Genomic DNA, 23,324 nt, shown 5'->3' on the forward strand with positions numbered 1-23,324 from the left:
AAAAATTTTTATAAATATTTGATTACTAGTAATTTTGAAGATTTAAAAATCAGTTTATTAGTCATTGGTATCTCTTCTTTTGGATATGACTTGATCACATTCCTCATTGATTTTGCTGTTGGGAAAGCTAGGATTTATTTTTCTTTTTTTAATTAGGAATAATTCATGCATACGAGATGATAGATTTAGAGAAATAAAATAAACACTCATGAACTCACCACCCAGTTTAAGAAATAAGACATCACTGGTTCTTTTGAAACCCTGATGTGTTCCTCCCAATCCCATTCTTTAACATCTTCACATTGCTTTTGCATGTGTCCCCATATGGCATATTGTTTAGTTTCGCCTCTTTTGAAAATGAAATCATACTGTTTAGACTCTTCTGCTCTTGAGCGCTGTGTTTCTAAAATTCGCCAATGTTTGATTTCTACAGCTGTAGTTCATTGGTTTTTGCTGCTGTGTAGTACTCATCCAGTCAGGCTGTTCCAGTCAGGCTCTTAGTTGTGATAAACAACACTGCTACAAACACTTTGCTCAAGATTCCTGGGGCATTATGTGCAAAATCTCTCTAGGGTATGCACCCAAGAATAAATCAATCCAATATGCATTTATTTTGAGTCTGCTTTATGCAACACTCTAAGACACAGATATGAGAGAACAAGAGGACACCATGCCCATCCCCACTCTGTTTTTTTATTTAGTCGGAAGGTTTCAAACTCTTAGTGGTGAGGGACTCACTCCTTTTTACTTGTTACAAGTAAATTTTCTGTCATTTATGTGTACCACTGTGTGTGGTGGTTACGCAGAGGTTAGGTTAGGGTGCCTGGTTGATTCCTAAATATATGGAAACTCATCATTTTAAGAAATGTTTTCAACGGTGTTGATAGTATATCAGAGCAAAACCAACGTCCCAGAGCCTCCTGTCATCCTTCCTGAGAGAACACCCATTGTAAATATTGTGGGATGGACCAAAGGAAGATGGAATGGCATTGTCATTCTGCCTTGGGAAGGTTGGAGCTATGCCACTGCGGGCTCAGCAGATCTGGTCTCCCAGAGCCTCCCTCACCTGATGGAGGAGCCCTGGGCAAGGCTGACCGAGAGCTGCGTACGTCGGGTGGAGAGGGGTGACGTGTTCTGTTGCCACCTGCCTTTGGGCCAAGTTAGGTTCAGGGAATCTACTGGGCTGCAGGACTCCTGGACCTCCGGGCAGCAGACCAAGGGAGGGCAAGCAGAAAGGTAATGAAAGGGGTGGAGGAAAGGATGATACGGGGGCCGTGAAGGCCAGAGGTGAAGCTGACCTTTCCTGGTACCCCTGGGCAGGTCCTATTTGCAGCTTTGCTTGTCCATCAGCCCAAGATCATGCTCTGTCTGATGATTTTCTTTATTGGTAGAATTGAAAATATAATAAAATCTTAGATTTGACCAAAACACACACACACACTCCACATTCATATTCTCTCTTCAATCTTTGCATCACTTACCTCACCCTCACCATATGTGGCCTTGGGCTATTATTCACTTTTTAAAAAATAACTCTATTGAGGTATAAGTTGCATACCATGAAAGTTACCCATTTTAAGTATACATTTCAATGACATTTAATAAGTTTACTGAATGATGCGGCCATCACCAAAATCCGATTTTGAAACATTTCCATTATCCCAAGTAGATTCTTCATGCCCACTCCCCATCCCCCAGCCCCAGGCAACCACTAATCTGCTTTCTGTCTCTATAGATTTATTGTTCTGGACATTTTGTATAAATGGAATCATACGAAGTGTGGTCTTTTGTGTCTGGCTTCTTTCACTTAGCATGGAATTCATCCATGTTGTAGCACGTACAGTATTTTATCCCTTTTTATTGCTGAATAGTGTTCCATTGCTTGGATATACCATATTGTGTTTACCCATTGTGTTGATGGACATTTGGGTTGTTTCCACTTTTTGGCTATTATGAATAATGCTACTATAAACAGTCATGTGCAAGTCTGTGTGTGAACAAACGATTCTGTTTCTCTCGGTTATAAACCTAGGAGTGGAATTGCTGATTCATACGGTAAATGTATGTCTAGCTTTTTTAGAAACTAACAAGCTGTTTTCCAAAGTGGCTGCATCATTTTGCTTTCCCTGTGATCGACTTCTTGGTACAAGTTCTATCTCCCTCTATAGGCTGTAGGCTTCTTGAGGACACCAATCCTGCCTGAAGCCCTAACTCACAGCATAGGTTTGTAGTCATTGATGATGATGGCTGCAGTGGGCTGAATGGTGGCTCCAAAGATATGTTTGTCACAATTCCTGGGACCTGAAAATATTACTTTATATGGCAAAGTATGTGATTAAAGATCTTGAGAGGAAGAGCTCATCGTGAAATATCTGGTTGGGCCCTAAATGCCATGACAATTATCCTTACAAGCTGACAAAAGCAGAACACAGGATTGAACACGGAAACGCAGAAGAGAAGGCCATATGAGCACAGAGCAGAGAGAGAAGTAACCACAAGCCAAGGAATGCTGACAGCTACCAGATGCTAGCAGAAACAAAGGACAGATGTCCCCCTGGATGTTCCAGAGGGATTATGACCCTGACAACACCTGGAATTCAGCTCATTGAAACCGATTTTAGACTTCGGGCCTCCAGAACTGTGAGAATAAATTTCTGTTGTTTTGAACCACTAAGTTTGTGGTAATTTTTTATAGAAGCCACAGAAGACTAATACAATTGCTAAAAAATGGTAGCCGAATGGAGCAAGAGTAAAAGCTGAAACACAGCATATATGGAGGTAGTAAACATAGTACTGGATTCATGAGACAGAAAGGTTCTCCATTACTTTGGGGTAAGCCTTTCTTATGAATGAAATGCATTTAGTCATTCAGTTATTCATTTTCAATCATTGAAGTTCTAGTAGCTCTTTGACCTTTCTACATCACGGACATGTTTTTCTTTCCATCTGGAAAGCAAATACATATCTGGTGTTGCTTGATATATTTAATACATTATTTTCTGTTGTGTCCAAACCAATGTTACTACCTGTAATCATCAGGAGTGCAAGATTCTGGAACCAGACTGCCTGTGTTCAAATACTGGCTCTGCCACTAACTAGACTTGTGGCTCTGGGCACATCACTTAAACTTATTGTGCATCAGGTCTTCCATCCGTATAATGGCCATAATAATTGTACATACCTCATAAGGTTTTTATGAGGACTTAACAGTAAAAATAAATAAATAGAAAATAAATAAATAGAAAAATAAATAGAATCTTGGTTTTAGCATTTTCCAATTTCTGTGGTGTCAACGCTCCCTCCACAGACAATTTTAAGCTACCAGTGTAGTATCACTGAGTGTGAAACGAGGAAGAGATGCACAGTGGCACAACATGACACAGCATTTTCTCTATATAGATATAAATAACCTCAAGAATGTAGATAGTAGCAAAATGTAGTAAAATAATTAGGAAGAGGTTAGGTTTGAGTATTCGTTACTAATTTTAAAAATCATTTAATTGTGTTCATATAATTTAATTCTAATAATTTCTGAGTTTAACAACTAGCTCATTCATTTTCTAAAAATTTAACAATTGATTTTCACTCATGAGCTGGCATAAACTCGCTCCACCTCATTTCAATTAACGTATATAAAGAACTTTGAACAAAGCTTTGCATATAACAGACAGTATGTATTAGCTAATTACCACTGCTACGACTATTATTTTGACTAGGGAGCTCTATAAAGTCTGAAAGTAGGTATATTCCCTTATTATCCCAGCACTAACACTAACCTAGGACCGCCCTAGGGGCCATCCCCAGGGAAGATTAATTACTGTTAGAAGAGACTCAAATTTAAGGGCATGGGCACCCAAGAACAACACTGAATTGGCAGCAATATGAAGGAAATGGTAGTTTCTCCATCTCTTTATCAGAGTGCTTGATGCATTCAGACAATTTTCAGAGCCAACTGTTATGAGGAATAAAGAAAATGCCCAGACAGGGAGACAGGTAGGGCAACAGCTAGCTTACAATGCACCATTTTTGGGCTCTTGGGGAAGAACCATCATCTAGTGAGTGGAAGAATTGAAGGTAGGGTCTCCTCGCTCCTAGTCTACTGCTCCTCCTGGTATACTATGCACCCTGTTGTCTTTAGATGGTGACCTTTTGTTCTCTGCCCACCACTTCCATCCCTGACTTAAAGATGAGTAATATTTAGGAAGCAAAGATCAAGAATTGACAAAATCACCGTAAACACATTCCAAAGGCAGCTGACTTAAAGAAGTGATTTAGCCAGGTAATTCACATGGGTTCCCTAAATGTTAGATGTTACTTAAATGCCTCAAAAATTAATGCATTATATGGACCCATTTATCCTTTTGTTTAATTCCATAAATTATAAGCATATATCTAAAGTTTAAAGGTACTTACAATAATAAAAGTGTTTTCTAGTGCTCCTGTATAGGAGTAAAGCTAGATTAAAACAGATCAATTCATTTTGGAATACAAAGGGGAAAAATAAGCATGTTACCTAAAACCAACTGATTTGTACTTTAAAACAGAAATTCTTTGTGTTATAAGTTACAAGTTTCACTTATCCTTGAATTAGCTTCAAAGAGATAGTATAATATTAAACTTCCCGGAGGGAAAAAGAGTGCGTGGAAGACCCAACTTCAGGGACTTCAAACTACTTATCTAGGGCTATGCTCCCCAAAGTATGCTGTGTAGAATTTTCTTCCTGGGAAATGCTTTAGGGCAAAAGATCTCTTTGGTCAAGTAAGTTTGGGGAATGCTCACACCAGTCCCCTCTTGTAGAGGGACAGCACACGGTAGTGCAGCAGTGGCTCTGAGAGGTGCTACTATAATGACACCCCCCAACTTAGTGTAATTTCTCATCTTCTAGACATAAGTGACCCCAGAATCCTGTTTTCTCCTAACTCCTGATCACATTCTGAATGACTGACGTTCTCTAGGACACAATTTTGGAATCTCTACACTAGGGTTGTTATTGTTTCTAAATGATTTTGTGATCTTCCGAGAATCCTAGGCCTCAGTTTCTCCACAGAATTACTTAATCCCCTCGCAGAGATGTTGTGAATCAAAATTTCCACAGAAAGATTCTCTAAAAAGTTTGGAATGCTACTTTTGTGCTGAGCTAACGTTCCTCAGCAGAGCGACATCTTATTCGTTCTCCTGTTACTCCATTCTGCTAGGAATCTCAATAATGCACATCCCTGGAATGTTGACCTCGGATTGGCACACACGTAGAAGCGTTGGGGGACACTTGGCAAAGCCCAGGAAGTTAGAACTTGCTTCAATGCCAACCTGATGGTCTGTTTCAAAGGTCATTTTTCTCTTCTATAGGAGCAACTGATGTGGTAATTTCCTTTAGTACATTTTTAGCCGCTTACATCGAGACGAGTTGTCATGGAATGACCCATGTTCACATCCTCATTGCAAGGGTGGTTTAAATGTGGAGCCAGAAGGGCTGCAGCCTTGGGGCTGACCATGCCCCAGACTCTGAAGCTGCCTCCTCAGCCTGGTTTTGGTCAGAAACAAGGTAGTATGGACTCCAAATAAACAAGCCAGGGCAGAAAATCCAAATGACCGAACAGTGAAAACCTTTGCTTTAAAACTCCAGCAGAATACTTGGGTTTAGCTCATAAGCCCAGGATTCATTATCAACAGGTGTCCTGTGGACTAGGTGCCCGTGGCTGGCTTCGCTTCTACAGAGGAAGCATTTGCCTCTTCCCTAAAGTGTGTGATGTTTTAGGCTCAAATGCAAACTCTGAGCAAATAGTCATCTTTACAGAGTAGGAAAAAAAATTACAGATTTGTATTTTAGTTTTGAGTGTTTCCTTGAAGTGAGGCAAGACTAATTTGGGCTCTGGGGACATTTGTTTTGGGGATTTCTGGAGAGGTCACATGACTCTTCATTGAATTAAGCTTCCAAGGGGGTCAGGGAGTGGGGGAGGAGATGGACTTATTTTTTGTCTTATGATTCCAATTTAGCCAAGTTTCTGTGTGTTTCTGTCTTCTAATAAAGAATAAGAGTTAGAAGTTGGAATACGCCAAGATTATCTTTTGGGTTAAAATAGATTGTTCACAGAGTTCTGAAAAATATCTTTTCCTTGTGAGCTATAAACTTACGGCTACAAATTCTTTCTTTCTTAAGCAGCAACAGAGGTTCAAAGAATTTGACTGCAATGAAACATAAAGCAAATAAATTTTTGTTCCCTTCATTTGCCCTCTACTTTCTTTCCTACTTGTGTGTTTGCAATGTTAATTCAGAAGAAATTCAGAAAATGGTCACTGACTTAACTGATCGGATACCTAATGATTCTTCCATTCCCAAGGCTGGGTCGTTACAGTCAGCCATGAGGCTGAAGTTGAGAGCGGAAAGGCAAGGGAAGCACGTGGCCAGCGCCTAGGGAGAGGAAGATGCTTTGCAGTTTACCTAAACTTCCTTATACATGGACCTAAAATCTTTATGGGGGTGTCAACTGCGCACTTGCACAGGGCCCTGCTCTAAGAAGGACTTCATGCTTGGTTTAATGTTCTGTTGTCGCTCTCTTGAAATTCTTAAGGCTTTTTGAACAAGGGGCCCCACATTTTCATTTTCCTCTCAGCCCCTCCAATTATGTAGCCAGTTTTTCTCGCAAATTATAGCTGGTGAGAGCTGTCTGCTTTCTTCTTGTTTTTCTCTCCCAGCCATGGTCCCACATCCAGCCCTAGGCCCATGGCCAGGATTTGTCCTCCTCTCGGGAGCAGGAAGCTGAGCATTCACCCTGCAATGAGTCAACTTTTAACCATCCTCCTGTGGATTTTGTGGATTATTTGTCATTTGAGTAGCTTTTTCTTGCCACCCCATGGACCTCTTGTTGGTTTAAACTTTCAAGAAATGTTAGGTAATTTCAACAGTTGTGCAAGCTGAACGTGATTAGGAAGGTAAATCCGTTGCCCAGGAAAAATTCTGAAATGCCAAAGTTTAATAAAAATTATTTTTCATTTGTAATTTTTATGCTCTTATCAACAATAAACCAGAAAAAGGGTGCAAAATCAATTTACATTTGGAGTTGACATTAGAATTTTTACAAATCTTACTGAACACCTGAATACTTTGGTTTATGATATCTGTTTCCTGTATACGGTTTCTACTTTTTTATGTGGAGCCATATGGAGGCCATTTGTTCAATGTGCTTATTAAATTTTTATATTTGCACCACTTGCATAAACTGTCTAATAATTATTGTGACAAAACTCCTGTCTTTGCATAGTCATTTTTTTTCCTTTTCTTTCTTTTTTATTGCCTTTGGGAATTCTTTTGAAAGGGCAACATTTCTCCTTTATGTACTTTAAAAATTACGCTCACCTATCTCCGCTTGCCCTCTGCTACCTTGGTGGACATGCTTTTATTAAACTGTACTTCATAGCGAAGATTTGTGCTTTCTTGAAGAATATAAAGAGCAACGGGTTTATGACTCTGTCCATAATTCTGAGAGCATTGTGCATTGCATGACACTGACATTTTTACAAGAACCCGTAGAAAACATTTCTATGCTTCCGATGAGAGCTAGCTTCAGGGCTAGCTCATCTGGGACCATGCCTAGCGTATCATTATGTCATAAGAATTGGTGGACACAGAATGAGTTGGGGAAAAACTCCAGTCGCCAAAACTCCTGTTAGAAAGAGTACTGTGCATGGTCGAAGGGAATAGTTTGAGAAGCCATTTGAAGTGGTGTTAAGAATTTGAATGAACATGGTCAAGTAACACTGTGCTCAATAATCTTCCCTCTGAGTAGCTTTGCTAGGCTTCCCTGAGCTTTTGTTTGTTGAACGGGGCAAAGAATTTTAGGGCTGGAAACAAATGCCTTGGGATAGTGGATGGGAAGCTGAACTCTGCCAGCAACCCTTCTTTTTCAACTCTTTTTTGTGCAGTTACTCTGTCAGTAAATGTGGAAGAGGTATTTTAAAGATTATCAACTCAAAGGGATGCCAAAAAAGTAGCTTTCCAACAGACCTACACCTCTTGATCCAGCCCTAGTGGAAGTACCTTGTGTAGTCTAACTTCTGGGCATGAGTGTTTGTGTTTATGGTCTTTGGGACTCATAGCCAACCCTGGTTTCCTCTTCGAGGCAGTCAGAACAGAGCTGAGAGCTAAGGGTATGGTCCACCTCTCACAAGGGTGCAGGAGCTCACGTGTGTCTTTCATCCTAACCTCATTCCCTGACTCATTTTGTTGTCTAGCCTTTATTTCCTTTTGCTTCATTTTTCCTACTTATTTTATCTTGCCAAAATGGTTACATCTTTTCAGACTACCTTAACTCCTTACTACTTTAACTTTTAAATTCTTGTTTAGAGGGGTTTTATTCAGATACTCTTCTCCTCTTCCTCCTTTGCCCTCTTCCTTCCCCTCCACCTTTCCTTGTATGGTAACTTCCTAAGAGTAACAATGATTTCATGCCATAAAGTAACAATTATTGGCCTTTGTTTTAAGAGCTGGCTTCCATTGTTTTGGTCCTACATAAATGAATAACTGCAGGGTATATTTTGGATGAAGATTTACAGCACATATGGTGGCTGGGGGCGCTGGTGCTCAATCCATTTGCCAAATAGTAAAGGCCATATTGTTTTATATATAAATAAACATAACATAGGTAAATAGCAAAGGATGTTAACTGTATATAGAATCTAAAAGCACAAAAAAAACCACAGGTGAATTATACTACACCTTACCAAATAAAGCTCCTATGTGTATGTTTATCAAAAGTAATTCAATATATAATAAGTATTACTCATTTATAATATAACTAATAATGAAAAAATTTTGGCCTTAAACTCCTAATGCATTTCCAAGTACCTATCGGGCATTTCCAACAAGATATCCCAAAGGCACTTAAAACTTGACATCTTCAAACCAAATTCAACATCTCTGGAAAAAACTCACTTTTTCTTCCTTTTTCCCTGTCTCAGTCATTAGCACCACTGTCCATATTTCTCTCTGTTCTTAACCCCTACATTCAACTGGTCATCTAGTCCCCTGCTTAGATCTGAAAACTCCCTTGAGTCCAAACTCCCCTCTCTGACCCTGAAGCCATATCAGAACCCATCACCTCTCCCCTTTACCAGAAGTGTCCTACGGGGTGTGTGTGCACTTCAGGGTGAACATAAAACCATCTTTTGAGTAAGTGAAAAAAAAATTAGTGTTTCTATTTATATTTTTATCTCTTCCTTTTACATTTCTAGCTTTTATAATGCATATATTAGTAGTTATCCATATAAATAAATAGTGGTCATATCTAGGACTATGTGCTCAAAAATTTCTAATAGAGTATGCCGTTAAAATAGTTTGGAGATGACCAACCTAGATTACTGCATTTTGTCACTCTGCTTTCAGTCTAACCTCCCCACCATTCTGTAATTTATCCATTGGTTAATACAAGTAAAGTGTTTAGAATAAAGTGGGCACTATATGTATTAGCTGTTATTATTATCCTCTCACCGAAATTAACTCCCTACCATCATCTTAGATCTTCATTATCATGCATCTGGATTCTTATATAAAAGGTTTAAATAAATGAGTTTTGTTCTCATCTCAGGATCCCCAAGTTTGGTTCCCTGGCTCCTGGCCTGCTTTGCCAAGTCTGTGTGACCACGGGCTGACACTCTGGGATCCGGCTTGTTAGAGAAGAAAGGTCGCTGTGTCCAGCTCTGCAACAAAAGATGCATTCACTCTGCCTCAGCCTCTCCCCTGATCCCTTCTTGTCAACATGTCACCTCCTTACACCACACAACTGATCCTGCCACACCCTAGTGGAAGAAAACCTACAGACATTACGTTATCTATAAAATAACGTCCACATGCCGCTGGGAGAATGAGAAGAAAAACCTATGTTGGAAAGTTGCTCTCTAGGATTCGTGGAGTTTTGTGTTTTACTGTATCTGCCAAGAAAAAGGAAGGAGGGAGATTAGGAGAGCAGCATTAGTGTTAATGCTTTGGAGTCAGAGGAAATGGAGTGAAACCATGTCCCTACCACATGAGATCTTGGGAAAATTACATCTCCAAGCCTCAGTTTCCTGATCCATAAAAGGGCATAATAATACCTGCCCCATAGGATTGTAAGATAACACATATACTTGAGAACTAACTTTGTTGGTATGTCTTCTTCCTGAGTCGATCCTCCTATTTGTGTTTCAATAAACCTTTATAAAATCATTTCTGTCTCAACAGCCTCCATTTCAGCCAATGAATACATGGCAGCACTTTGCATTTGTGACATTCTGACACTTTTAGAAAGTCTTAGAAAGCCTTCCACTAATGGGGTATTTAACATATGCTTGCTAGAGAGGACTCCTGGAGAGAAATGACAACTAAGCTGAGACCTGACATAAATAGCAGTGTTGTAGGCAGAGACAACGGGGTATGGTGTGGCGCGGGGGACTACAGTCAGAGAGCCGGGGGGACGGATGGGGTTAGGAAGCTACGGCAGGTTCAGAGAATGGAATATCTTCTTTATGGTACTGCAAAGTATTAACTACCACTAAATGGCAACTAACTTATTTGCACAAGACAACACATGCAAAGACCACTCCATACAACATTCAGAAAACTAAAGCAGCACCTTTATTTTTATACATACAAACAGTATAAAATGTATGTAAGAGCTGTGTTTTGTTTACAATATATTATATTGCTTCAAGCCAATGCAAAAAGTTCATACATTATATTCCCTATTTCATTGTGTTTACAATATATTATATTGTTTAAATGCCACTACGACAGTGTAATTTTTTTTTTTAATACTGAATTCTCTGGAAGAATGGTAAAGTCAAAATATATTGCATTGAGAGTTTAAAAATAAGGGCAATTAAAAAATGTGACACACACCTAAATATATGACAATAAAATCTGAAATGCTGTAACTTTAACACTATTAACGGCTTTATCCAACCCTCGTGATTTATGCATTTTTGCCCAATTTAACCTCTCTAATGTTCCCCAGCCCCTCAACACCATGGATGCGTTATAATTTTGAAAGTATCTGCCAACTACACACTGAAAAGACAAATTTTTAATCTGATCAACTGACATCATATAAAATCTGTCCCAAAGCACTGAAACAAGAAAATCTATACCATCATGCTACAGACGTACTTAGAAAACTTAAAAGGAAGAGTAAATATCAGCTCAGTGATTTATAATGAAGCTAATAAAATTCAGGCCGGTATTCTTAAGTGTAATGAACATTATTTGAACATTCAACACATGAAAGGTTAACAAAGGCTATGAACTTGGTGTAACTTAAAACGTTTCAGATGTCGGAGTTCACCAGATGTAATTGGATTCAGGTGGATCCTGCCCCGCCTCCTCGGCCTTTTTAAGTGAAGGCGTGTGCGTGTGCTGCCTGAGCCCGGCGCCTGCTGGCCTCAGGGCATGCATGAGGCTGGCTCCGTACCCTACAAAATTATTCACAGCTTAAAATAAAAGAAACTACAAAAACAGGCTCTTCAGATTCATTATTAACCATTCAAATGAAATCCATTTTGCCTTTTCAACCCAGACTGAAAGACCGTAGTGACCACAAAAAGCTACCTGAAAGAAAGCTGTTACAAGATCAAGATCTCTGTTAAAAGAACCTCATTTTACTAACTCCATCAAATCTGGCTTCCATAGGATTTCTCACTCACTGTGTATTTTGGCCATGCAGAAACTCTTGATGCAAAGTTTGGATGAATATAATTGAATGGAAGGATATTCTCCACCCAAGAGCTGGGAAGGATCTAGCACTGAAGTGTTGAACGCTTCTGCAGAGGGTCTGGTCATGGATCCTTTTCACTGCATTGCAAAACCAGCCTGGCTCATATCGATCCAGTTCAATATAACAACCACTCCATATATAAAGATCACATGATCAGGTGTGGCTAGTGCAAGAATTAAGGACTTCCATGATACGTGTTAGAGACCTACCGACCCCTTATCAGTGGGGATTTGGGCATCTATCTGTTTCTAGCTGGGTTCTAAGTGGAAGATAACACGTCCTCCCACTTGTGAACTTAGAGAGATGCTTGGGGCAGTGATTCATGTCTGATTTTCTAAAACTGATCCAAGGCAGCAAATTGCATTTTAAAAATCTGCCTTCATCTCCCTGTGCATCAGAGTCAAGTTCGGCATTCATTTGTTCCTTGTGGTTTTAAAATGCAATCATGCCGTTATACAGCTGCTGAGAAAGAATACTTTTTTCTCCTCAATGTGATTCTTTGAACTGTGAGTATGTAGGCTAGTAGCTCATGGAGTGGTCAAAACCTGAGCCAACAGTGTGCTGGAATAAATCCCTACCATGTTGCTTGGCCTGCCACCCATGAAGCCCACACCTCCCTGCTGGCAAGGGTGAGCCTCTGCAGGGACATTTGTCCCCAGTATCCTCCTCCCCACCACGATGCCTGGGTGCCTGGGACCTCGCAACTCTGTGCTTCAGAGCTTCCTTGTCACCTCCCTCCAAACAAAATAAACCCCATTCTTTCAGCTCGATTCTCTTAGCTAATACAAAATGGCTAGGTGGCCTCTCCTGGGAAACACGGTTGCACTTTAATCAAGCACCAGGGCATCTTCTTGGCATGCAAGCCTTGATTGGAAGGAGGCACACTGACAGCAGAAGCTTTCCAGCAGCATGGTGTATGAGTGGGGGTACTATTTAGAGGATGGCAGACCTGTCCAAAGTGCTCATCTCTACCACACGAGGCCTCTAACTTGCCTCTTGGAAGAGTGACCGGGCGCTCAGAGGGAACACTTTCCCCCAGCCCCCATCACTCTTGGTGATCACCAGGTCCCAGATGTGAGTCCCAGAAGACCTTGGTAACTGAGTCTTGGGATGTGTGGTCTGACGTGAGGTCATCCCTATGCCCCAGGACTTCTGGAAAGTTACTTTAAAGTGATTCTGGGACAAGACTTGGGGCTTATATCCAGTTGAGGGTGGGATAAAGGGTTTGGTTTACTCTTTTCCAAAATGGCTCCAGAAATGGTGTTCTCTACAGGTCTTTCAGTCCCAAGAAGATCTCCCCGTAAGTATGTCCTAGCGGGGATACCATTCAACCATTATTACCACCGTGTAAAGAGCTATTTTCTAGAGGAGTTGCTCTTATTAAACTGTGCCTACCTGAAGCCAGTTTAATCAATCATCCAGTCAATTCAGTGGGTGAAAAAGAATCAAATCAATGGCTTAGAGAAGCCTGGACCAAACACAAATCTACTTTAAGTAAACAAAGATGTATACCTACATAGAAATTACATACATGTAAACACTATAAAATATAAAGAAAAATTGTAAGTTAGAAAGACTGTAATAAACTAATATTAAAATTTATGTGGTAAATATGTATACATATAACATTTTAAAAATATTTAAAAACTAGTATTTTCCCTTAGTGATAATTTCCACATTCACTGGGTTGCATATAGCACCCTTTGGAGACCACTGGTCTAGAAAAACATCTGATGTGTGATTTGATCGATTTGTATTCATTATTTTGGAGACATAATATGATAGACACAATTTGGAATTGTGTTAGTGAAAAGTATTATATGACTGAAGTCTTCCTTTCTTCAAAGCAAAATGGTCAGTGGGCCCACGCTTAGAAGACCAAGTTCTAGCAGGCAGATACACTAAAACTGCATTGTTTTGTTCATTTGCCAATTGTCTCTCCCATTAGAACCTGCACTCGAAGAGGCAGGGCCTTTTCTGTGTGTACTGGTGTGTCCCCAGTGGCTGGCTTCATGCTTAGTGTAGAGGAGACACCAATTAATGCTCAATGAATTTAGCAAGTTTCGTTTCGTCTATAAAAAGGCCAGTGGTTTAACTACATAGCTAGCTCACTTTTGGTAGTCAGTAAATTTGAAAAAAATGCAACTCCATTCTAACATCTCTCCCATAGAGGGCTTCATAAACCTTTTCTTTGCCTCAAAAGAAGTCATTTAAAACTTACTATAACTGATACAATTTATAGGTTTTAAAAAGCAAAACTCTTCATGTTTTATATGCTAGTTGATAAATCTTGAATTATAAAATCAGAGGCAAGTAGATACCGATTCTACATTTGATTTAAAAATCTTAATTTCACTTGTCATTTCTTTCATAGCTAACATACTGTATTACCCCAACCCAACCTGTATTACTAATTTGACCTAGAAAATACTTGTGGTGATATATTACACATGTGGTGATATTTTACAGATGTGGTGATATTTTACAATGATGCATTACTCTTTACACTCTAATGCCTAAACTCCAAAGTTAGAGAGGGGCAGGGAAGTGTGGGGGAGAAGAGGCAAACAAGGAGAAGTTGCTGTTAATGAAACGAAAGCAGGGCTGAGTTATGGGTTATCTATCAGCCTTTGGAGCCAAGAAACAGAGGCGGAAAGGCTGCCTCCCTGGCTGGGCTCCCACTTACTTTTATTGCAGTGTCTTCCATGCCAGCCTTCTCGACACTGGCATTTGTTGGGTTCATGGCAGGTTCCGTGTGCACCGCAGCCAGGCTCGCAGACAGCTAGAATCAAAGGAGGTAAAAAGAATATTTCATTTTTTGACAGAATTACATAGCTGCTTTTCTTGCCGTTCTTTAGAATGTGTTAGTTTTGGCTTCATCCCCTAATTTTTTTTCCCCTAAGTCAATCTCCAGCTGTAAGTCAATTTTGGACTTTTTGAAAAAGTCCTGAGACTGATCTCAAGCTAAGCATGATGTTTCTCATTCACAAAAGATGTTCAGTAGGATTTTGAAACTGCTGGGCAATGGAAATTTATTTTCCTTAAGGAAACCTCTAATAGTTAAAACATTCAGTTGCATGCGTTGAGTGTGTGTAAATTTTTTTACATGCATGGATTTCATGTAACGCCTTCGGTTTACATAAAGGAAGCACATGTGTCGTGAAGAAAGGTTAACCATGATGTCTAGGTAACATGCAGTAGGCACAGAAGTTATGAGTAAGAGACTACTGCTAGCTTAACTATCTCTTAACCCTGATTGATTATGTGTGTGGGGTACTTACGCTTTGAACAGAGGTCTCCCTGGTAACCTTTGGAGCACTTACATTTGCTTTTACCAATGCATTTACCTCCATTTCGACAGGGTTGTGGGCATTTGCCTGCAAAAGAGAAGAATGCAAATAAGCAAGGAACGCTGTGGCTCATTCAGCGGTAATTACATTTTTCAAAGGAATTACAAGGCTTTGATAGGATAAATGCTGTAAAATAGCAATTATTTCCACTTATTTCACATCTACTCCAGCTTTTATATCTTTTGAGTTCCATTTTAGGGACAAGCTAATACTTTTACTTATGATTCTGGATATGTGTCTTCTTCCACAATAAATGTGTTGCCAAAGTGTTGTATTTATGTTACTTTTTAATAAACAGAACAAGCTTTTTTTTTTTGAGACAGAGTCTCACTCCATTGCCCTGGCTAGAGTGAGTGCCGTGGCGTTAGTGTAGCTCACAGCAACCTCAAACTCCTGGGCTCAAGCGATCCTCCTGCCTCAGCTTCCCGAGTAGCTGGGACTACAGGCATGCGCCACCATGCCCGGCTAATTTTTTCTATATATGTTTTTAGTTGTCCAGCTAATTTCTTTCTATTTTTTTTCAGTAGAGACGGGGTCTCGCTGTTGCTCAGGCTGGTCTTAAACTCCTGAGCTCAAACAAGCCTCCCGCCTCAGCCTCCCAGAGTGCTAGGATTACAGGCGTGAGCCACCGCGCCCAGCCAGAATAAGCTTTTAAGTGACTCATAAACACTGGTAATTTAAGATATACTGTACTAAAAATTAAGATATGAACGATCCTCTCTATTGGTGGTCCCCAACCTTTTTGGCACCAGGGACCGTTTTCATGGAAGACAATTTTTCCATTGACCGGGGTGTCGGGAGGGGATGGTTTCAGGATGATTCAAGTGAATTACATTTATTGTGCACTTTATTTCTATTATTATTACATTGTAAAATATAATGAAATAATTATACAATTCACTGAAGGTTGGGGACCTCTGCTAACTGATCTTTTCTCTGAGTTCTGATTTTTGAATGTCACTTTTTCTGAAAGCAGGTCTACACCTATACCTGATGACTTAAATTTTAGCCTAGAATTGTCCAGAAAGCAGGACTTGCTTGCAGATAGTTTATTTGGGGAAGTGATCCTAGGAAACAGGAATGGGGTGGTGGAATGGAAAGACTGAAAGAGTGAAGGAGGAAAAGGCTACAAAAAAGTGTGTTGTGAGTCAGTCACCACTATGGGCAACTGGGCTCTGTCCTGTCGGGTCCTTCCGAGGAGCCACATGGACTGCACCTTAGAGCTGTCTCAAAGAAGGCAAAGGGGAGTGTTTATTCATCAGCATCTGTCTCCCACTGGTTGAGGGATGGCCCATGGGCTAACTTCCTTACACTTCCATGTTGTGAGTGTGTGATGTAGCGTGTGTTTTAGGATTCAGAGAAGGAAGGATTCAGGATACAGAGAAGTCTCTGGGTGGAAAGCAAAAGTGTGGAGCTGCTAAGTGAGATGTGGTCTGTTTACACCTGTGCAAAACAGGCTGCCGTAACCATGGCTGGAGTGAAAGGTTGGCTCAGAGGACGTGACATAGGGTACAAAAGGTGCCCGATACCACAGCTGTGCATTTTCCTGGAATGTCTTAGACCCTAATGATACATCTTGCTTTTATTTCTTTGTGCAAAATGAATATTGCTAATGTTTTCCACAGATCTTTGAATTACATAAATTTAGAGCTGGAATAGGGCCTTAGATGTAAAAAGTACATAATAATTTTCTCCCTTCTTACTCCAAAGGCTATTTATCCTCACGCTGTGATCTAGAATTTGCCATCCTAAGGCTGAAATTTTGGAAGAACTGGAAGATAAAATACTGTTCACCCAGAACTGAAACCACATCCTGTGATGGGCATAATGATGTTCCATAAAGGGCAAATGGCCATTAGATTTTGGTAGTGAAGGAGTTTGAATTGTTTTTGTTGTTATTCTTTTTTTTTTTTTTCACTTTAGCAGAACACTCATGACAAAGGCCTCTGGGTACATGAGAAGAGGTAATGAAATCTTTATCCTAAACCAACCCGAATTCCATTCTTAAGCCCTCCTTTTTGTAAAAGCTCTCCTTTAAAAAAAAAAAAAAAAGCCAAAGAAAGCTTTTTTTTTCAGAAACAAGGTCTCTGTCACCCAGGTGGGAATTCAGTGGCAAGGGCACAATCCTAGCTCACTGCAGCCTCGAACTCCTGGGCTCAAGTGATCCTCCCACCTCAGCCTCCCAGAGTGCTGGGACTACAGGTGTAAGCCCCTGTGTCGAGCACCAGAGAAAGCTTCGGAAGCAGTAAACTATCATATATTTTACAGACAAGCAGTATTCTTGACAAACATGAAGTAAATCGCATATGAAAATCATTTTACTAAAAACACTTTCTCTTTTTACTTACCTAAAAAGACCTTCTTCATATATAAATAGACCAAAGCAGAATTTAGTCATTGTGAAGACAATATAGACATAACAATATTGGGATGTTAGGGTCTCTCACAAACCTGGGATACCATTAGACTTTGAAGCAGGGGTGTTCTAGAACAGGTATTGAAACAACCTTAATAATAGAATATCACCTTTTCATCCACCATTAAAAATCCAAAAGAGTCCTTTTTGCTAGGTGTGGATATAAGAATACCATTTACTATTTAGTTAAGATCTCCGCTCTTACCTAAAGGAAAGGAATATCTAAATCCAAATTTCCATTTGCATCAAAGAAACACCTAACCACAACATATCCACAAAATTGGATCATATCACAGTACTCTACAATGCACTGGGTTTTTTCAAGAAAGGAAGATATGAGATGATCATTATATGGCAGAAAAGGTGGAGTACTTTTATGTGAAATACTTGGTGAGCCCAAATTTTCCCATGCTCTATGAGGGGTAAATTTGGCAATTGGAGACAATGCAGACAGTGACTGGTGGGGAGAATCTTTTCACTGACTCCACAGGTCTTTCTGTTTTCTTGGCAAGAGGGAAGTGAGGGCCCTTGTTCACCATAACCAGGAAGGAGGATGTTCTCTCCTGGTTACACAACAGAAATGTGGCTGCAGGAGACATTAGACATTAGAAGGCCACAGCTAGGTCACAGACTCTAGGAGCCAAAATTCTTGAAGATCTGATTGCTTTAAAATTCAGAATCCTATAAGTATCTTTAATATTGACTACCTTTTCCTGAAAATAGTTTGCAAGCAAATTCTGTCCATTGGGTTTTGGTAAACTGAGTCAGCCTGAGATACTGCACATTTTTACCTAAAGAGACTAAACATTGCCTGGAAACAAATAAGATTTGACTAAGTTTAAACAGTTAGCATTTTTATTATAACCAGCGGATAAGTCCCTATGAGAAAAATGAAATAAGATATTGACAAAATAAAGACATTAAACTTCCTCCACCTTTCTAATTGTGGGATAACTTAAATTTGTACAGGAAGAAAAAAGATAAAATTGGTTTACAACAAATGCCAACAATTGTCATCTATAGGTCTTAAGATTATAGGTGATTTTTAATTGTTTTCTCCAATATTCTAAATTTTTTACAGAGAATATTTTATACTAAAAACTTTTATAATAAGAAGAACCCACTAAGTTATTTCAAAAATCCATTTATAATACAATATAAATAATTTGTGTGGTCTTTTTAACTGAAGGTTTATTAAATATTCTTGAGGAACCCACGAGCCTTAAATAACAAGAAGAATGCACACACCCAGATCCCTTTAACCATGGTTTTATTTGTTAACATGCAAGCATATCTCACAATCAAGTGGGAAGGAAGTTTGAGAAGGTATCATTCTTGATAGAAATCAGGAGAAATAAAAATGACATCAGAATACATATTTCATTAAAAAACAGATAATAATGAGTATTGGTAAGAATATGGAGAAACTGGAACCCTCAGGCATTGCTAGTGGGAATGTAAAATGGTGTAGCCACTTTAGAAAATGGTCTGGCAGTTCCTCAAAAAAGTTATTACCATAAGACCCAGCAATTCCACCCCTAGGTATATACCCAAAAGAAACAAAAACTTATGACCACACAAAAAACGTGCACACAAATGTTTATACAGCATTATTCAGAATAGTCCCAAAGTAGAAACAATCTACATGTCCATCAACTGATGAATGAATGAACAAAATGTGGTGTATCCATACGATGGAATATCACTCAGCAATAAAAAGGAATGATGTACTGATATATGCTACAACATGGGGAAGCCTTAAAAACCTTAGGATGAACCTAAGTGAAAGAAGCCAGACACAAAATACTATATATTACATGATTCCGTTTATGTGAAATATTCAGAATATGCAAGTCTAAAGAGACAAAAAGCAGATTAGTGGTTTCCAGGGTCTTGGGGGAGAGGGGAATGGGGAGTGACCGCTAATAGGTACAGGCTTCCTTTTGGGGATGATAAGTTGTTCCAGAATTTGATAGAGGTGATGGCTGTAAAACTTTGTGAATATACTGAATGATATACTTTAAAATGTTGAATTATGTGGTATGTGAGTTATATCTTAATTAAAAAATGAGAATACATGATTCAGTTACATGTTTTTGCCTCTATACTTTTAGAGGCACTTTTCAACTCAAGACCCATTTCCGTGTTTTCCTGGTAATGTGCTTCCTGTTGTAAAAACAGGAAAGTTCCTAAAAGGATTTGAATAAAACCTGTGGTAGGGGCAATCAGGGACCTTTCAAAAACCCACATTTTTGGTGCAGTTAGAAAAAACAAAACAACAAAAAAACCAAGAATGAAAAACATCATCTCTGCCAATGGAAAGTTCATAAACCTAAGGGCATGAAAGGGCATTAAAAAAATGAGCCGGTGAACAAAGATTCATAAACATGAACCAATGAGTGTGCAAAGTCTGAGAGTAAGTACAGGGAGAGAAGTGAGGGGAGTTATTTCAGAGATATCTTTATCAGGAAAGGGTAATTAATAAGAATAGAAACCACATCCAGACAATCAATTACACGTTCTATGGAAACTTTAGAGGTATTTCATTTGAACTCTATAAAAAATGGTTACTTCATCTACTGCTCATTAAAGTACACAAACCCACAAATAAATTAGAGGTTGAAAGTTAAAATAGAAACTTAGTGTTATTCAATTTTAAACCCACTGCAATTTCAGAAACTATGGCTGTACCAAACACAGTGGTGTTTTACAGCTACCATAGCTGGATATGGGAATGCTGACCAAGTTTCCCTTGACGCACATCAAGAAAGGCAGGGACATGGCACCCTCAAGGGTCATGCTCACATTCCTTTTGCTCCCTCCAGCCATGCACTTTGGTGCTGTCTGTCTTCTGGGTCACAAAGGAGTCTAGGATAGGGTTGGCTCATTTCTGAGTTTAATAGAGAGGTTACGTGACTCACTGAGGCCACTGGCATGGCTGGTAGGTGGCAGCGCCAGGACAAGCAGTTTGGTATATTGACTCCCCAAACAATGATTACCACAGTCCATCTTACATTTTAACTTTTTGGTATTGCAGCATGACAAACATATAGTGAGTGAGGCATAATGTACACTAATCTTAAGTTTACAGCTTAATTATTTTTTTTTTACATAAACACTCAGGTGACACTTCACCAATCAAGATATAGAACATATTCAGCACCCCAGAAAGTTCCTTTGTGCCCTAACTGTGATTCTAGTTTTCACCATCATCCACTAGTTTTGCCTGTTCTTGAACTTCAAAAATATGGGATCACACAAGTAGCTACTTTTTCGTGGCTGTCTCATTTCACTTAACATAATGTCTGTGTGATTCATTCCTGCTGTGTGTTCTATTAGTTCATTCCCTTTTATTGCTGTGCACCTTTTTTTCTCCTTTTTCTTGGGTCTATTCTTTTCTCTTAGAGGGGTTATTAAGCTCAGTCTAGTTTAGGATATCTGGCGGTGAGAGGCAGAAAGAATTCCTCTACGCCTGCAGGTAGGTGAACGGGGCCCAGCTGGCTCAAAGCTCTGGTCTACATTTCTAGGCTGAAGCTATGGGCCCCGCATAATGAGGAGGGGACAAAATTACTAACGAGGAACAATATATCACACCAAATAATCCAAACCCAGACATAACCAAGTCAGAGGGCATTTGTTCTGAGTCCTCTGAGGTGAACTATGTCACTCTTTGTCCCACCTTTAGCCAAAATAAGTGGCAGTTGAATCAATGGCCTAAGACCTTAGACAAGCTATGCATTTTCTCTGGGCTTCAGATTCCTCCTTGATTAAAAGGAAGGGGTGAGATGAGGTTTCTAAGGTCCCCCAAAACCAAAGAGAATTCAGAAAGTCAATAATACTCACTTATTTCACACTGCTCTCCCTCTAGTCCCGGAGGGCAAATACATTTTCCAGGGTAGAAACAGGTCCCTCCGTTAAAGCAGGTGGTTGAGCAGTTTGCTGTTAGAAGGAACAACGGGGGTGTTGCATGATACAGTAGGTTCAATTGAACAAAAACGTCACTTAAAGTGAGCTGCTATTTCTTCAGCATCTGCTAAATTTACCCATTTACTTAATAAAGTAATCCACTTTACAAATACAAAATTGTAACTAATTGCTTGACCATTCACAGATTCCAGAACATTCCATACACATAATATACTGCCCATGCCTAAGAGTGTACATCTTACTGAAGAAAGGCACAGTGCATAAAAAATTATCTTTCTTATTTTCTTGTAAATATCTATGTCCTTAAAAGGAGAAGAATGCTATAACCCCCCCCCCCCCAATAGTTTTGGTAAACATCAAGTTGGAGGATAAAAGAAGAGTAAAGAGGAGAAGACTTATTCTGGAACAGATAAAAGGGAGAGAAGCCACAAATATCAGGATCCGACAAAGGAGAAAGCAAATTTCTTTCAGAATCAGATGAACAGAGATTCATCTTACCTAACGGGATTTTTAAAAGATAGACTTTTATGGCATTTGGACAAAGGAGTGATTATATTCAGAAAAAGGACAGACTGTAGCCCTCATGAGATCCCACAGGTAGGGAGGTGGCAGCAGCAGGAGCTGGAGGGAGGACGAAGTTGGACATATTAACTAGGGGGTAATCATACTGTTTGAGATTCATCCTACACCCTCTCTTTGGTGTCAATTTCTGCAATGTCACTGCTCACTGCCACCTAAAATAGAGGGAAGACAAAGAAATGGGGACAGAGGAGAGGAAATATCTAAAAATAGACAAGTTGGCTCATTCTGTAAAGGAAATTAAACTTAGAGCTTGAGTTTTTAGCAATTCCAGTTATATGATCTATTTGTTCTTATCCCATATAAAACAGGCCAAAATTGGCTATAGATGAACAAAAGCTAAAGAAAGCTTCCAGTAGGAAAATCAGAAAGGAAATCCAAAAGTTATAAGTGTATGCTTTCTTTGTGGAAAAAAGTCCAAGTAAAATGGTCTGTGAATATCATGCTTCTTAAATGATAATCTTTGTGTTTAAAATCACAAGTATCTCCCAGCTTAAGGCAATGCTGTACTTGCTTTGGTAAAATCAAGCCTCTTGTAAAGGGACCAGCAGAATTTCAGTGTAGGATTTAGGGTTTAGGAGAACCAGCTCTCGGGGCCTTCTCTTTGCTACTTGCTGCTCGTATTGCTAGGGCTGGAGAGTTGTTTGTGTGTGTTCTGTCTCCCCACTTGTCCCTGTTTCTCCTGGGGATAAGAGGAGATGACAAAACGTTTGGATCAGTGCCCACTTGGCCTGTGCCCTGTGGGTCCTGTCCCTTACTGCTGTGTAGAATGCAATGAACCTTAATTGAAAGTAGCTTAATTGAAAGTTATAGAATTTGATAACACTGGTTATATAATTTGGCCACACTCTTAGTTCTTATTTAACATTTTACTATCATGACCAAGCTTCTCTACATTTCTGTTGTGTAATGATTCTTAACTAGAGAAATAAGCCAGAGACAATAAGTCTCTCTTCCTGGGGCTGAGGGTATACTGGCCAATGCTTAACAACTCAGTTCCTAGAGTTTGGGATAGATGTATCAAGGGCCAATGAAAGTTATTCTTTAATATTTGTTCAAATATATAGTGCTAAGGTCCAGCTCCATGCCAATAATTAAACCATTTTTCAGAAGCTCCATACTCCCTCTTGGATACTAAAAACATCTTTTCATTGATGTAGTAAAAAATATCATTTCTAAATGTTCCCAGATTCTCCAGTGAGAACAAGTGGAATTTCAAAAGACCTTCCAAATGAATTTTTTAAAAAATTAGTAGTAGGAAGATCTTTCTTTTGAAAGATAAAATATTACAAAATGTAAAGTGGACTGGAA

At 39.4% G+C, this 23,324-nt stretch overlaps 1 protein-coding gene across 1 annotated transcript in view; it reads right to left on the minus strand.

Moving 5' to 3' along the window:
- Nucleotides 1-10,583: 10,583 nt before the first annotated feature.
- The window catches only part of WIF1 (WNT inhibitory factor 1), a 67,137-nt gene continuing 54,396 nt past the window's right edge, over nucleotides 10,584-23,324 (minus strand). The window contains exons 7-10 of the mRNA XM_012661552.1: nucleotides 21,351-21,446; nucleotides 15,023-15,118; nucleotides 14,428-14,523; nucleotides 10,584-11,439 (exon numbers count right to left, since the gene is read on the minus strand). Of these exons, the coding sequence (XP_012517006.1) occupies nucleotides 11,309-11,439; nucleotides 14,428-14,523; nucleotides 15,023-15,118; nucleotides 21,351-21,446 (419 nt within the window). The 3' untranslated portion in view covers nucleotides 10,584-11,308. The remainder of the gene's footprint in view (nucleotides 11,440-14,427; nucleotides 14,524-15,022; nucleotides 15,119-21,350; nucleotides 21,447-23,324) is intronic.

The sequence above is a fragment of the Propithecus coquereli genome, unplaced genomic scaffold (genome assembly GCF_000956105.1).
Source record: "Propithecus coquereli isolate 6110/MARCELLA unplaced genomic scaffold, Pcoq_1.0 Scaffold72, whole genome shotgun sequence".
Lineage (NCBI taxonomy): Eukaryota > Metazoa > Chordata > Mammalia > Primates > Indriidae > Propithecus > Propithecus coquereli.